Source organism: Rhinatrema bivittatum, chromosome 4 (genome assembly GCF_901001135.1).
Source record: "Rhinatrema bivittatum chromosome 4, aRhiBiv1.1, whole genome shotgun sequence".
Classification (NCBI taxonomy): Eukaryota; Metazoa; Chordata; class Amphibia; order Gymnophiona; family Rhinatrematidae; genus Rhinatrema; species Rhinatrema bivittatum.
In genome coordinates this window covers 186,257,060-186,273,043 of record NC_042618.1, presented here as the reverse complement: position 1 = coordinate 186,273,043, position 15,984 = coordinate 186,257,060, and the positions used below count along the sequence as shown (strand labels likewise).

At 41.1% G+C, this 15,984-nt stretch overlaps 1 protein-coding gene across 2 annotated transcripts in view; it reads left to right on the top strand.

Annotated features, from left to right (window-relative positions):
• The first annotated feature begins 6,483 nt into the window (after positions 1-6,483).
• C4H17orf58 (chromosome 4 C17orf58 homolog) overlaps positions 6,484-15,984 on the top strand; it is a 29,594-nt gene continuing 20,093 nt past the window's right edge. Inside the window, exons 1-3 of one of the 2 annotated variants that reach the window (XM_029599366.1) lie at positions 6,484-6,643; positions 10,125-10,757; positions 13,797-13,877. In XM_029599366.1, the coding sequence (XP_029455226.1) occupies positions 6,571-6,643; positions 10,125-10,757; positions 13,797-13,877 (787 nt within the window). In that variant the 5' untranslated portion in view covers positions 6,484-6,570. The remainder of the gene's footprint in view (positions 6,644-10,124; positions 10,758-13,796; positions 13,878-15,984) is intronic. The other variant, XM_029599367.1, reaches the window with a different exon arrangement.

The following is a 15,984-nucleotide window of genomic DNA, read 5'->3' as shown; positions in this document are numbered from 1 at the left end:
CGCAAGGGTTTCTTGGGTATGAGACAGGAGGCAATATCTTTAGGGGCCACATTTATACTATGATATCCCTGCAAGTGCATTATTAAGAAAGAGAGTGATACCTATATATTTTTCTCTCCTGATCAGCTGAGAGCTTACCTAGATTCTTTTTTACCCCAGGTTTGACCATAGGGACCCAAGGTATTAGGAATTAATAATCAGCATTGTTATCAGGTTAAGTCTATTCCTTTTTTATTTCCTTAAGATTCCTCAGTATATCGCCCCCCAGGAGTAATTGTATTGAGATTTGGTTAATACATTAGACTTATTCTTTCATTATGTTATTTTCGGTGTAATAATTTCTTCTTCTAATGTGGTATAACATGTTTCCTAATATGCTTTAAAATACTGTATGTATCAGAAAAGTGATAAATAAAGAATAAAAAAAAACAAACCATAAGATATGCCTTACTGAGTCAGATCAAGTGTCCATCAAACCCAGTAACCTGTTTTCAACAGTGGCCAATCCAAGTCACCAGTAACTGGCAAGTTCCCAAACATTAGATAAATCAGAAACTACTATTGCTTATTAATTACCGTAATAGTTTATGGATTTTTCCTTTAGGAACTTATCCAAACCTTTTTTAAACCCAGTTACACTAACTGCTGTAAACACATCCTCTGGCATTGAATTCCAGAGCTTAACTATGCACTAAGTGAAAAAGGATTTTCTTCTATTTGTTTTAAATGAGCTACTTGCTAAATTCATGGAGTGCCCCCTGGTCCTTCTATTATCTGAGAGAGTAAATAACTGATTTACATTAACTTGTTCAAGTCCTTTCATGATTTTGTAGACCTCTATCATATCCCCCCTCAGTCTTCTCTTCTCCAAACTGAACAATCCTAACTTCTTTAGCCTTTCCTCATAGGGCAGCCATTCCATGCCCCTCATCATTTTGGTTGCCCTTCTCTGAACTTTCTCCAGTGCAGCTATATCCTTTTTGAGATGCAGTGACCAGAACTGCACACAATATTCAAGGTGCGGTCTCAATATTGAGCGATACAGAGGCATTATGACAACCTCCGTTTTATTTACCATTCCCTTCCTAATAATTCCTAACATTCTGTTTGCTTTTTGAATCTCCACAGTGCACTAAGCCGACAATTTCAATGTATTATCCACTATGACGCCTAGATCTCTTTCCTGGGTCGTAACTCCTAAGACAGAACATAGCATTGTGTAACTACAGCAAGGGTCATTTTTCCCTATGTGCATCACTTTGCACTTGTCCACATTAAATTTCATCTGCCATTTGGAAGCCCAATCTTCCAGTCTCTCAAGGTCCTCCTGCAATTCATCACAATTCACTTGAGTTTTAACCACTCTGCATAATTTTGTGTCATCTACAAATTTGATCACCTCACTCGTCATACCCCTTTCCAGATCATTTATAAATATAGTAAAAAGCACCAGTCCAAGTACAGATCCCTGAAGCAATCCACTGTTTACCTTTTTGCACTGTGAAAACTGACCATTTAATCCTACTCTCTGTGTCCTGTCTTTTAACCAGCTTGCAATCCACAAAGGACATCACCTCCTATCCTATGACTTTTTAGTTTTCTTAGAAGCCTCTCTGGGACTTTATCAAATGCCTTCTGAAAATCCAAATACACCACATCTATGGGTTCACCTTTGTCCACATGTTTATTCACCCCTTCAAAAAATGTAGGAGATTTGTGAGGCAAGACTTCACTTGGATAAATCCATGTTGGCTGTGTCTCATCAAACCATGTCTATCTAAATGTTTTGTGATTTTATTCTTTATAACAGTTTCCACTATTGTTCCTGGCATTGAAGTCAGGCTCACCGGTCTATAGGTTCCCAAATCACCCCTGGATCCATTTTAAAATATAGGGGTTACATTGGCTGTCTTCCAATTTTCAGGTACATCAGATTATTTTAATGATAGGTTACAAATTAATTGAAATGCATCTGAAATTTAATTTTTTAATTCTTTCAGAACCCTGGGATATATACCATCCGTTCCAGGTGATTTACTACTCTTCAGTTTGTCAATCAGGCCTACCACATTTTCCAGGTTCACCATGATTTGGTTCACTTGATCTGAATCATCACCCATGAAAACTTCTCCGGAACGGGTATCTCTCCAACACGCTCTTCAGTAAACACTGAAGCAAAGAAATCATTTCATCTTTCCGTGACAGCCTTGTGTTCTCTAGTTGCCCCTTTAACCCCCTTGATCATCCAACGGGCCAACCGACTCCCTCGCATGCTTTCTGCTTCGGATATATTTTTAAAAGTTTTTATTGAGAGTTTTTTCCTCTATGGCTAACTTCGTTTCAAATTCTCTCTTAGGCTGTCTTATCAATGTCTTACATTTAACTTGCCAATGCTTATGCTTTATCCTATTTTCTTCAGATGGATCCTTCTTCCAATTTTTTAATAAAGATCTTTTGGCTAAAATAGCCTCTTTCACCTCACCTTTTAACCATGCCGGCAATCGTGTTGCCTTCCTTCCATCTTTCTTAATGCATGGAATACATCTGGACTGTGCTTCTAGGATGGTATTTTTTAACAATGTCCACACCTATTGCACACTTTTTGCCTTTGAAGCTGTACTTTTCAATTTTTTCTAACTATATTTCTCATTTTATCAAAGTTTCCCTTTTAAAAATTTAGTGCTAAGGTCATGGATTTACTTACTGTCCCCCTTCCAGTCATTAATTCAAATTTGATCATATTATGATCACTATAACCAAGCAGCCCCACCACCATTACCTCTCTTACCAAATCCTGCACTCCACTGAGAATTAGATCTAAAATTGTTCCCTCTCTCATTGGTTTCTGAACCAATTGCTCTATGAAACTCATTTATTCCATCCAGGAGCTTTATCTCTCTAGCAGGCCCTGATGTTTCGCTTACACAGTCAATACTGGGATATTTGAAATCTCCCATTATTACTGCACTACTAGTTTGGTTAGCTTCCTTAATTTCTCTTAGCATTTCACTGTCCATCTCACCATTTTGACCAGGTGGATGGTAATATACTCCTACTACTATACTCTTCCCCAACACACAAGGGATTTCTACCCATAAAGATTTGATTGTGCATTTAATCTCAAGCAGGATCTTTATCCTGTTGGACTCTATGCCATCCTGGATATAAAGTGCCACCAAGATGCTCCTCTCTGTCATTGCGATATAATTTGTACCCCAGTATAGCACTATCCCATTGGTTATCCTCTTTCCACCATGTCTCTGAGATGCCAATTAAGTCCATGTCATCATTCACTATTATACACTCTAATTCTCCCATCTTACTTCTTACACTTCTGGCATTAGCATACAAACATTTCAAAGTGTATTTTTTTGTATGTATTTACATTCTGTTTTCAGTTGATAGGGATAAATTGGAATCTTTTAGCTCAGGTGAGCTTTTTATTATAGACATGTAAACTACTTTTCTTATTATTGGAACCTCTTTGTTGGGATGCCCTAAATCTAATGCTTCAATAGTATCCTTTGAAGATACCTCTCTCTGAACCATGCGCTGCTGAGCGACTGTTGGCTTTCCTCTTTGTTCTAGTTTAAAAGCTGCTCTATCTAATTTTTAAAGGTTAGTGCCAGCAGCCTGGTTCCACGCTGGTTTAGGTGGAGCTCATCCCTTTGGAAAAGATTCCCCTTTCCCTTAAATGTTCCCCAGTTCCTTACAAAACTGAATCCCTCTTCCTTACACCATCGTCTCATCCACGCATTGAGACTCTGGAGCTCTGCCTGCCTCTGGGGACCTGTGCGTGGAACAGGGAACATTTCAGAGAATGCTACCTTGGAGGTTCTGGACTTCACCTTTCTACCTAAAAACCTAAATTTGGCTTCCAGAACCTCTTTCCCTCATTTTCCTAGGTCGTTGGTACCCACATGGACCATGATATCTGGCTCCTCCCCAGCATTGTCTAAAATCCTATCTAGGTGATGCGTGAAGTCCACCACCTTGCACCAGGTAGGCATGTTACCAGGCCATCCTCACACCCATCAGCCACCCAGCTGTCTACATTCCTAATAATCAAATCACCAACTATGACAGCAGGCTAACCTTTCCCTCCTGGGCAGTAGCCCTATGAAACACATCCTGGGTGGGAGAGGACAATGCACCACCTGGAGAGCAGGTCCTTGCTACAGGATCATTTCCTACTGCACCAGGATGCTGCTCTCTGATCATGAGACCTTCCTCCTCCAAGGCAGCCCCAGGGCTTCCAGACTGGAGTTGGGACTTGGCTACTATATCCCTGAAGGTCTCATCTATATACTGCTCTGTCTGCCTCAGCTCCCCCAGGTCTGCCACTCTAGCCTCTAGAGATCAGACTCTTTCTCTGAGATACAGGAGCTCTTTGCATCGGATGCACATGTACAACTTCTCACCGGCGGGTAAAAAATCATACATGTGACACTTGATGCAAAAGACTAAGAGGCCCCCTCTTGCTGCTGGACTGCTGCCTTCATCTTAAATGTGTTCAGTTCCCAGTTAAGTTTTAGGTTGCTATGGGAATAGGAATGCAGCAATTAGGGTCCTTTAAATGTATTAGTGTAGTCACTTATATCTGGTAGTGACCTACAAGGGAATGATCAAACTCTTGATAAAGTGTGGGGAATTTCTGAGTTTAAGTTAAAAGGCTGATTTCTTTTTTTTAATTTTTTTTTTTAAGTATGAAAGTGTTAACTGCCTATAAATTAAAGGATGAGCTAGGGGTTTGTGGGAGATTGATTTGCCTTTTTCACAAATAGTGAAATCACCTGAAAGCTTTAAGACAATCTAAGGTTCTGGTTTTGAAAATGTCTGATCCAATGATATATTTCACCTGTATGTTCTTTCTAAATATTTTCTCTCATGTTCTGGCACACGCCGGAATTTCACTTTAGATACAGCAAAGAAAGAAAAATTTCCCTGCCTCCAACTTAAACCCGGGCATAAAACAAGTACACTCTTAAAAAATTAAATCTTTTCCATTCACGTGAAAACATGTGGGTAAATACATGCAATAAGAATAGCAATAACATTCTCCGGAATAGCAGAATTTGTAGTAGAAAATCCAGAAAAGTGACAAAAATTATTTTAGCAACCACACTAAGGTAGTGCACCAAGAGATAGGGTTTCTATTCCTTAAATAGAATGGGCTTTGTTTCTCCAGAATTTTTTCTAAATCTCAAGAAAAAAAAAAAGCTGAACTCGTGGAACCTAGCCCACACCTTATGAAAAAGTAAGTAAAAGAATATGACAAAATATTTGAAAAGCAATAAAAAAATATAAAACCTCGCGGATTCCACAGTAGAAGTGGAAAGGGAATGGTTTGCATTTTGTAGCTATGGCAAGAAAGGGCAAAAATTAAAATCATTCTTCAAGCGCAAGATAAAGCTCCACCAATGTATACCAAAAAATCGAATTGGGATAGATCTGTTTGCCCAGCTCCCGGCTGCCAAACCTAGATTAATGATCAGAAACCAGGCAATAACTTTGTATGTCTTTATTGCCATTTATAATCTGTACATCTGGTAGGGCTATGGAAATGTTTCATAATAATTACAAGTGAATCCATGCGACAGCTCTGAGACCTGTGGAGAAATCCTGCTGCTGGTGTCTCCTTTGTTTGATCCCCAAGCTACAAGCGGAGAGAGTTCAGCGTAAAGGGGGAAAGATGACGTCTTGTCCAACAGCACAAAAGTGTGCAAGGCTTTCTTTTTTCAAATGAGGCCAAACGATCAGAATGCGGATTTGTTGTTCGGGCCGTGCAAACTCCTTTCCCTTTTCTTCCCCTGAATAGGCTTCTGTGAAGGGGGGTTGTTGGCACTGTTGGATCCTGCAGACTGAAGCCCTGGCACGTTTCTTCGTCCTCCAATGGACTTTTCTTCTGCACAGTGCACCATCACTAACCGAACTGAGACACAAAGCTAACTTGGCTCTACCGACCGAGTACGATGAAAGCTTTTTGCACTAACTGCGGTCGCCTTATTTATCCTGACAGGGGATAAAAGTAGCAAAAGCCTGAAAATAATTTACATTTAGACACACTAAGTACAATTGAATCTTGTAAAAGAAAATCTCACGGAGTTGGGTCTAGATATCTTTAGTAAGGTAAGAAGTAGCCTAAGATTCAAACTACAGAGGGACTGGCAAGGTTTTTGTATCAAGCCACGCCCCCTTTGCAATGTTTGACTCAGGAAAAGGTTTTACTAGTCCCCAAAACGTGTATCTTTATTAGCCTAATACATGTAACTTTCCTACACGCTATTGTTGCTTTTAATAAACTCTCTTTCTTTTTTTTTTATTTTGCTAGCACATTATTCTTTTTAAACATAATCCTGTTAAACTCTCCGATAAAGCTATTACTGCGAGGATCAGGCGTCCTGGAGGGAGGTTAACAAGCGCCGTAGCAGTTTTGTCTTGCGCCACTAAGTGATTCCCCCCCCTCCCCCCTTCAAGGTTGCCCCTCATTAGCATGGACGAGAAGCAGGAAAGAAAGCCCTGCATCTCATTCTTAACAGGCTGGGGTTAAAAACAAAAGGATCTTGCAAAATGACAGCAGCAAAAGCTCTGGGGCTTTTCCTTCTGGCCATCGGATCTTCTAGCACTTTCTGGCAAAGTAAAGGTAAGTTTCATAAAACGTGAAATTAGTAGTATCCAAAGGTGGGACAGGTTATTTTCAGGCGTAACCATTTTTTTTTTTAATTTCAAAAATCGCTCTGCCAGGATATCTTTAAATCTAGATGAGCTGGAAGTGTTTCAGGCCCACACTGTGCTGTCAAGTGAAACTGGGTTTGGAATGAAGCGAAGAATGTTTGGCTGGGAAGGAAGGGAGCTGGGATTGTAGCTGAAAGGCATCAGCGATCTGGGTAAAACTGCCCATCAGGCAGGCTCAGAAGAGCGGCAGAAATGCGATGGTTTTTATGCTTCTTCTGGTGTTGCCGGATGATCCCGTTCCCTGTCCTGGTCTCGTTTCATTATTGGCGCTTGCCCCTGGAGCGTCAGAAGGAGGCGCTGTCCATAGCGGGGTCTAACGTACAAACGGGGTAGAAAAATGCTGGCAGCGTTAGAAAAGTGTCAGAGGAGAGAGAAGTTGTAAGCTAAAAGAGCCCGAGGTTGCAACTGGCTGGAAGGCATTTGGGATTTTTTTTTTTTTTTTTTTTAAATAATAAGACGAATATCATTAATCATCTTAATTAAGGTAAACCTAAGTTCTGTTTGTTTTGAGGATTCTTTCTAGAGCTCTGGTAGTTCATATTAAACTAATAGAAAGTCTCGGATTATTATTTGGGTTTTTTTTCAGCAAGGGTCCAATGCAGCTAGAAATCCCTTTTATCGTGCACCGAAGGGTTTACTTATGTTAGAAGATAGCTGAAAAGCATCATCACAACCGAATGATATTATAAAACAAAAGCTTATTTAATAGTATAGTACAGAAACAGGACCGAGGACATTATGCAGGGGAGTTCTCCAGGTAGCAATTATGATCTTGAGAATATACAGGTTTGCTTACTCTTTTCCTTTCTTTAGTCTCATTAAAATCACATAATTTCACTATTTACGAAAAGGAAAATCAATTGACTATAAAATGCTTATTTAAAAAAATTATTCTTGTAATTGTAAACCCCTCAGAAAATTAGCCTGAACATGAAAATTTGTAAGAACCGTTGCTGAACAACTGGAAAACTATATAAGAAAACTGTGGCTTGGTAAAATAAATTAACATAATAATAAGACTCATGGCCCGAAGGCAGAATGTTGTATTCCGTGGCATGAAGGTGGATTTTAAAATTGTCAGATTAAAAAGACCAGTGAAGAACCGTGAGTGAAACAGCTCCGGAAATCAGAGGCGTTACAAAGTCAGGGGGCATGAGAAAGTCATGTAAGAAGAGGTGCACTGGGACAGGGAGTTATCATCCTGTAAAAGAAAACTTGGATATGTCTCTGCCTGAAATCTACTTTTTTTTTTAATTTATTATTTATCATCTTTTAACAATATACAAATGAATTTGTATCGGAAAATTCAGAGATTCAAGGAAAAGAACAAACAAAAAAAATCTTTAAAGATCACAAATCTTAAATTCAATTCTAGAAATTCTCTTAATACATAGGAAATCAGGAGAGAAAGGAAATATTAAGAGGAGTTATTTAAAGAAATCCATAACATATAGCACTGCCCTTAAATCACACCTTAATTATTATCAACCCCTTGAATCTCATCGGGTAGTCTCCTACCAGTCAAAAAAGCCTTTAACTGCTCAGGTAAGAAGAAAACATAAGTATTCCTTGCCAGTTTAATGATACATTTACAGGGGTAGCGTAATTTAAAACTACCCCCTAATGCTAGGGTCTCAGGTCTCATCTGTAAGAATTCTTTTCTACGTTGCTGCATAGACTTTGCTAAGTCTGGATATACTCGAATGAGACCCCCACAGAATAATGCATTTATATTTTTTAAATAATTCTTCATAATCATGGACCTACTCTATGGAACTCCATTCCACCAGATCTGAGACAGGAACCCTGCTTTCCAACATTTAGGAAAAGACTTAAAATCTGGTTATTTATGAAAGCCTTTCCAGACACCAACTGAACCTTATTTCACCTTTAATCAACTCTGATCACCGATCAGGGTAATCAACAACTTTGCCAATGCCTTAACTTTACGATCTCCTTAAATTGGCTGTTTTTTCCTCTGTTAAATTACTACCGCCTCTTCACCGTTCCAAGTTGTATTATGTCCCTATTTTATTGTAACTGCTACTTTTTCTTTTAGCACCTGTTAATGTTTTTATTATATTAGTTTGTCACACCTTGTTAATTGTAAACCGGCATGATGCGATTCCCATCGCGAATGCCGGTATAGAAAAACTCTAAATAAATAAATAAATGGATACTGCAGATTCATCAAAAAAGGAAACAGAGTACAGCATGATCTATAACTTCTATACCAGAGTTTTCTAAGTAATCAGTCAGATTTTGAAAATCTGATCCTTGAGCCGGAAATAAAGAAGGAGTGCTGTTTTTTTTTGGCAAGAAGAAAAGTTTCTTAACTGCAGGTATCTCTTCTTGTGGAATCTTTAAAGCTTCCATTATGTATTTCTTAAAAGACAATAATGGGATTTCCCCCAATACAATAGGAAATGACCTCATCGGTATGCGTCTCAGCTCCTCCGTCGGCCGTTAGGGGCAAAGCTCTTACCGGCATTCTAGGGTCCGGAGGGCTCAGTGAAAGTTCCCCAGGTGAGTATGGCTGAGTATGGCTCTCCTTCCGCCACCTCTCCAACGGGGCTGAACACCCTCGATTCCGGTGGATTAACGGTGAACTCAGATATTAATCGCTGTCCGGCAGCATTGTCCTGGTCGGGTGGGAAGACCCGGACTTTGCCTTTTCTCTTATGAGGCATATCAAATGAGGAAATTCACAATTAAGATTGCTTTTAGAAATCTGAGATCCGGAGCAAACGGAGATACAACCGCTCAGGGCGCCATCTTGTTTTCTCTCCTAGTCTCTGAAATCTACTTTATGATTTATCCTTGATGTACTTTTCACAGAGCATCCTTTCCAAGTTTTCACTTCAGTGAAAGTGATAATTCTTCTATGACCTTTCATCTTCACCAGATTATTATTATTATTATTTATTGGTACTTTATATCCTGACTGTAAATCAGAGTTAGCCAAGTGGTTTTGCAAGGCAAAATACATACATGGACAAGAGCACAAGAGGACAAATCAAATGAACTGGACAGTATAAATACTGTACAGCAAAGATCTGGTTGTAGGAGGGAGTGTCCCAGAGTACAGCACCTTAAGATGTATCTTACGTGACAGGAATGGACAAAGGGTTCATATAGGTATGTATACCAGTCTGAAAATATTAAAAAAATGTGCAAACTTGTGCAGAAACAGATACAAGCCAGTTGGGAGCAGTCTTAATTTGCAAAGTGATATTAATTCTGCTTTGTTGCATGTCAATAAACAAAAATAATAAACAAGGTAAACCAAAAGAGATTGTTGTATGTTTGGAGTGCATTCAGTTACAAAAATTCTACATTAAACATTTCCATTAAGCTCCTATCTGAATGTATTTCTGGTTTTTGTACAGGGTCTCTGGGTGCTGGAAAGTCTTTAGCAAAACCATCGACCAAAGAAAGGCGTAGCCTAGATGGCTCAGTACCCGGCCAGGACAAGATCTCCTCAGTAGGTAACATTATCCTAGGGAGGGAGCCATCCACGAGGGAAACCTCAAAGAGAAGCCATAATACTGGTCAGGGGCTGCCCGAAGAGGACCAACACCATGCTGAAATGACTCTCTTGATCTCAAAAGAGCAAAAGAAAAAGGCTAAGCTCTCCCTAGAGAATAATACAGGGATACGAAAAACCAACATACAGCAGACAGGAGCCTCCTCTTCAGCTGGCCCCGTGGAACTAGATCTGCCTCTCTCACTGCGATTGCAGCTGGACAGGCTCCAGTCTTTGGCTGTTCCTATGCTACCGGACTTCAACCATGTAGTATCATCACATCAAGTCATGTCCCTCATTGAACCACAGTATTTTCAAGACTCACTGGTCATCCAAAGAAACAATCTCAGCCGACTGGATCATGACAACAACAGACCAGGAAAGATCGGTCCCTACAAGCCCAGTGATACTCTAAACTGGAATTTTAGCAAATCCTCCTGGGTATCCAATCGTCAGTCTTCCAGTCTGCTTTACCACTTCAACCTCTTGAGAAAGGGTAAGTTACAGGTGGACTATCACATTTGCAACTAGTATTCACAAATTATTTTCCCTTCATTGGGAGCTAAAAAAATGTATGTTCTTGTAAGTGATCCTTTCAGATTTAGGACAATGGGCTAGTGCTGGACTGAAACTATAAAGTAGGAAACACTCTCAGGAGATTAACCTTATTTTCCTCTAAGACCTTTTTTGTGTTCCTTTAGGCTTCCAGTTCAATCAGAACCTGCCTCAGAAAATTATTAGCTTTTGTTGGCAGCTACCTCGGTTTTCCCCCATTTTATTCTGCCAGCCCTTACATTGACAATCCCCTCCCTGAGCCTTGGACTAATTTACAGTTCTCCCCAGTAGACAAGTGCACTTCAGTCAACCAGTAGATGTCGCTGTTGTGCAATAACTGAGACTTCCTTTGTCCTGGGGAGCTACTAACCCCTTCCTCTCCAGACTCTGCTGATCCAAGGATCAGAAATCAGATCCAGCAATGGAGACTAAACGTCTTTGGAGCACATAAGGTCCACAGCAAATATTATAGACCTGATTTTCAAAAGCATTTACTTGCTCAAAACTGGGCTTTACACCTATAACTGCCCTTTACTCATGTGGGCTCTTGAAAATTGCTACACTATATGCCATTGAATTGTTCATAGGATTTGCCTGCATTAGTGCACTTTGCGCAGATAAATGGCTTTTGAAAATTGCTGCGATAGTATGTTACATTTACGCATGTAACCTTTGAAAATTTACCTGTATGGGAGCAATTTTCAGAAGGGTTTCTGCAAGCAAAGGAGTGTTCACCAGTCTGAAACTGGCAGATTGCCAAGCCTAAGGAAAAGAGGGTGGGGGTGGGGCGGGGCCAGGTCTGCCCTGACAAAATATGCCTGCTAGTTTACTTTTAACTTCTGACACATACTTCCTGGAAGGGACTTATGTACCCACGTCCCCAGCAGGCAAGAAATGAGCAGTTTCCCTTTGAAAACGAGCTTGCAGGCCCACGGGAATAAAGCATTCGCAAGCCTGAAAGCTTCGCAGGCAAAGTGAAAATTGCCCCGTCAGGGCTTTACTTTCAGGCCGATACAGTAAAGTCCGCGGGAGAGGGGGTGAACGCCCACTCTCCCGGCGCGCGCACCGGCCACTTGCCGGTGCACGCGATTCAGTATTTAAATTAGGCCCGGCGGTAAAATCAGGCAAAAGGAGGCGCTAGGGACACTAGTGCGTCCCTAGCGCCTCCTTTTTGACAGGAGCGGCGGCTGTCAGTGGGTTTGACAGCCAACGCTCAATTTTGCCGGCATCGGTTCTCGAGCCCGCTGACAGCCACGGGCTCGGAAATCGGTCGCCAGCAAAATTGAGCATCCGGTTTTCGGCCCGACAGCCGCGGGCCAAATTCACATTTTTTTTTCTTTTTTTTAACTTTTTTTACTCTTCGGGACCTCCGACTTAATATCGCCATGATATTAAGTCGGAGGGTGCACAGAAAAGCAGTTTTTACTGCTCTTCTGTGCACTTTCCCGGTGCCAGAAGAAATTAGCGCCTACCTTTGGGTAGGCGCTAATTTCTGAAAGTAAAAATGTGTGGCTTGGCTGCACATTTTACTTTCTGTATCCTACGCGCATACCTAATAGGGCCAAGAACATGCATTTGCATGTTGAGGGCGCTATTAGGTGCTGCGGGTTGGACGCGCATTTTCCTCCCCTTACTGAATAAGGGGTAAGGGAAAATGCGCGTTCAATGGCAGGTTAACAGTGCGCTCCATCGGAGCGCACTGTACTGTATCAGCCTGTTTTTTTCCCATATGCACAGAATGAGAAAAAGTCCTTTTTGGAGTTTTGAGTTTTAGATAGTTTGAGCAGTATTCAATGGCTACTTTAATGCATGTTGGAGGCATCTGAGCCCAGGATGATGCTGCAACATCTGTTTATATATTTTGGTTCAGAATGAAAAAGGGAAGTAAGTATTGCTGAGTCTCCTCTGTATCAGGACTGGGATAATATAACAATAGGATATGAACAGGTTATCATATTATGATCTTGACACATCTATTTTATTATCTTGTTTTCTGTAGATTGAAATTACTGTACCTTGATACATTTAAAATCCATAGATTATGGAAAGAGTGATAAATCATTAACTGCCTAACAAATTGTCCCCAACGCCAAAGGCATTAAAGACATTGAGAAATAAAACAGAAGACCGCAGTTGGGCGAGGGATTAATAACGTCATAAGAGGACCAAGGAGTCAGTTGGTCACGTCTAGCTTAAAGATAGTTTTATTATGTTTGATAAAGATTCACAGTCTTTTCCTGGGGACCCCAGAGCCTCTGGGGCTTTCAGGAGATCTACAATGAATATGCAAAGGATAAACGTGAATCTATTGGGTCTCCAATGTATTCAAATGTATTCTTATGAATATTTATTATGGATCTCTTGAAAATCCAATTGTGGCTGTGGGGTCCACAGGATAGGACCTGGAAACCTCTGGTGAATATTTGTGAACCACCTATATAGATTTCTTTTCTTTTGCTTTCTCTTACCGATGTTTTCTCCCTTCAGTTCTTTGTCTCTCTCCTACACCTCCATTTTCTCTTTTCCAAAATTCAGCAGAGTAATGCATCAGCCCATCCATAATCCAATAATTGGTAAATCAGTGCATCCTTGCTGATTAATGTTGAGGTTTGTCTTAGCCAGTCCCTGCCCCATGAATGATAACATTATTAATTCTATTTTAAATTCTGGTCCTCTGCAAGCAGTGTTTCCCAACCATCTCCTGGAAGCACACCTAAACAATCAGGTTTTCAGGATTGCTGCAATGAATATGCATGAAACAGATTTACATACTCTGTGTCTGCAATGTTTGCAAATCTATCTCATGCATATTCACTATGGATATTCTGAAAAGCAGACTGGTTAGATGTGCCTTCAGGAGAAGGCCTCTTTGTTGAATTATTATCAACAAAAGTATATAATTTCAGCATACCAATCCTTTTCTTTCTATATATGTATATATTTTTTTTCATAAGATTGTATTTTCTTCTGCCAATTTTAGATGCTGAGAAAGAAAAGATGTGCTTGACAGAATGTTGGAAGGAGAGAGATGAAGCAGAATTCTACTGCTTTAGTGAATTTGGTAACTGGTTGTTTTTTTTAATTGTAATATACACTCGGGGCATATAGATCATCACACTTCATAATTTCATTACTCATCATTGATGTAAAAAGGTCCTCTTGAATATAAGATGTAGTTAAAGTTCCAGTAGAAGGGATCTAGAAGTATTTTCTTTGTCTGAAGTGATCCCTGAAGATTCCTAAGAATATTAAGTTGAAACATTGTGTGTGGACTGGAAAACTGGCAAAAATAATGCAGTTTAAACAGCTGCAACGAGTTAGTTCCATTTTTATTATTTATTCATTGTTCTGTGGTGCAGTAGGCCCAGCCCTGTCATCTGCTAATACAGATGAGGAGACGTGGACAGGATAAAGCATAAACCTACGCAAAGACCATTGAAGTTGTTACATACATTGGGGCAGTAAACAGAACTAACTCTAGCTTAACTGGCAACCTGTGCAAACATGTAAGCTCCCTCCACACACACACTTGACAGTACTCCCTCCTTTGGCAATAGCAGTGGCTCAGGCGCATCTTTCCCCCAACCCCTGCCCAGCACCAGTATCCCCTCTGCCCTACTCTCTTTCCCTCTGCCTCTGTGCCCAGCGTCTCTTCTCTCTCTTCCTTTTCCCACCCAGCAGCAACTCGCTCTCTTTCTCTCCTCCCCTCCTCTTGCCAGCAGGCTGATCTTTTACCTATCAGCACAGAGAGAAGCCTCCCTCCTCCTGCACAGTATTTCTGAGCCTCCTGCCTGCAATTATGATGTGGAAGGGTGCTGGAGAGAAGAGACTATGTGCGCTCCCTTAAGCATGGCACCCTGGGCGGCCACCCAGCTCACACACCCCCTAAAAGCTAGTTCTGGCAGCAAACTGCATTGGCAAACTTTTGGCCCCGGATCTACAATGGCAGGACTCCTTCAGCACTAGGTTCCTGTCCAAAGATTTCTGACTACAGAAAACATGTCACAGTATCTACCTATCCTCAGGGCCAAGAGCATTCTGAACTTCACAGCTGATCATATAAGACAAAAAGGGATACCACAGGGATTATAAGGGCTGACAAAGTTTAAGCCTCTTTTAAAAGTCCTCATGAATGATGGCATGATTAACATCACACAGGCAGATACAGTAAAGTTCGCAGGAGAGCGGGCGAGTGCCCGCTCTCCCGGCGCGTGCACAGGCCACTCTCTTGTGCACGCGATTCACTAAAACATATTATTCAAATTAGGGCCCACGGTAAAAAGAGGCGCTAGGGACACTAGCACGTCCCTAGTGCCTCTTTTTTGACAGGAACAGCGGCTGTCAGCGAGTTTGACAGCCAACGCTCAATTTTGCCGGCGTCGGTTCTCAAACCCGCTGACAACCACGGGTTCAGAAACCGGACGCCAGCAAAATTGAGCGCCCGGTTTTCAACCCGCGAGCTGCGGGCCGATTTAAAATTTTTTTTTAAATTCTTAATTAATTTTTAACTTTTGAAACCTCTGACTTAATATCGCCATGACATTAAGTCGGAGGGTGTACAGAAAAGCTTTTCTGTACACTTTCCTGCTTTTCTGTACACTTTCCTGGTGCCAGCAGAAATTAACACCAGCCTTTGGGTAGGCGCTAATTTCTGAAAGTAAAATGTGCGGCTTGGCTGCACATTTTACTTAGTGAATCGCGCGGGAATAACTAATAGGGCCATCAACGTGGATTTGCATTTTGCAGGCGCTATTAGTTTCGGGGAGGTTGGACGCGTGTTTTCAACACGCTATTACCCCTTACTGAATAAGGGGTAAAGCTAGCACGTCGAAAACGCGCATCCAAACGCAGGTTAACAGTGCGCTCCACCGGAGCGCACTGTACTGTATCAGCCTGATAGAGCAGATTTGAGACAGTGATTTTTCTTAGCACAGAAGATGGCAGGAGAAACCAAACATCAGTAGGATCGGGACTATGGGTTTCAAGTTGTTTCTAAGGTTCACTAATGGGCTCTTTCTTAAATACAGCTCCTAAAATCACACAGTTAGCTCCCCATCATTGAGGTTAGTGAGTTTCCCTTTCAGCTGGAGTCATTTCCCATCTCCGTCTGTGTCTCGGGAGCTTTTTCTACACCAGTGTTGACTGATTGATCAGCTAGAATGCTTCAG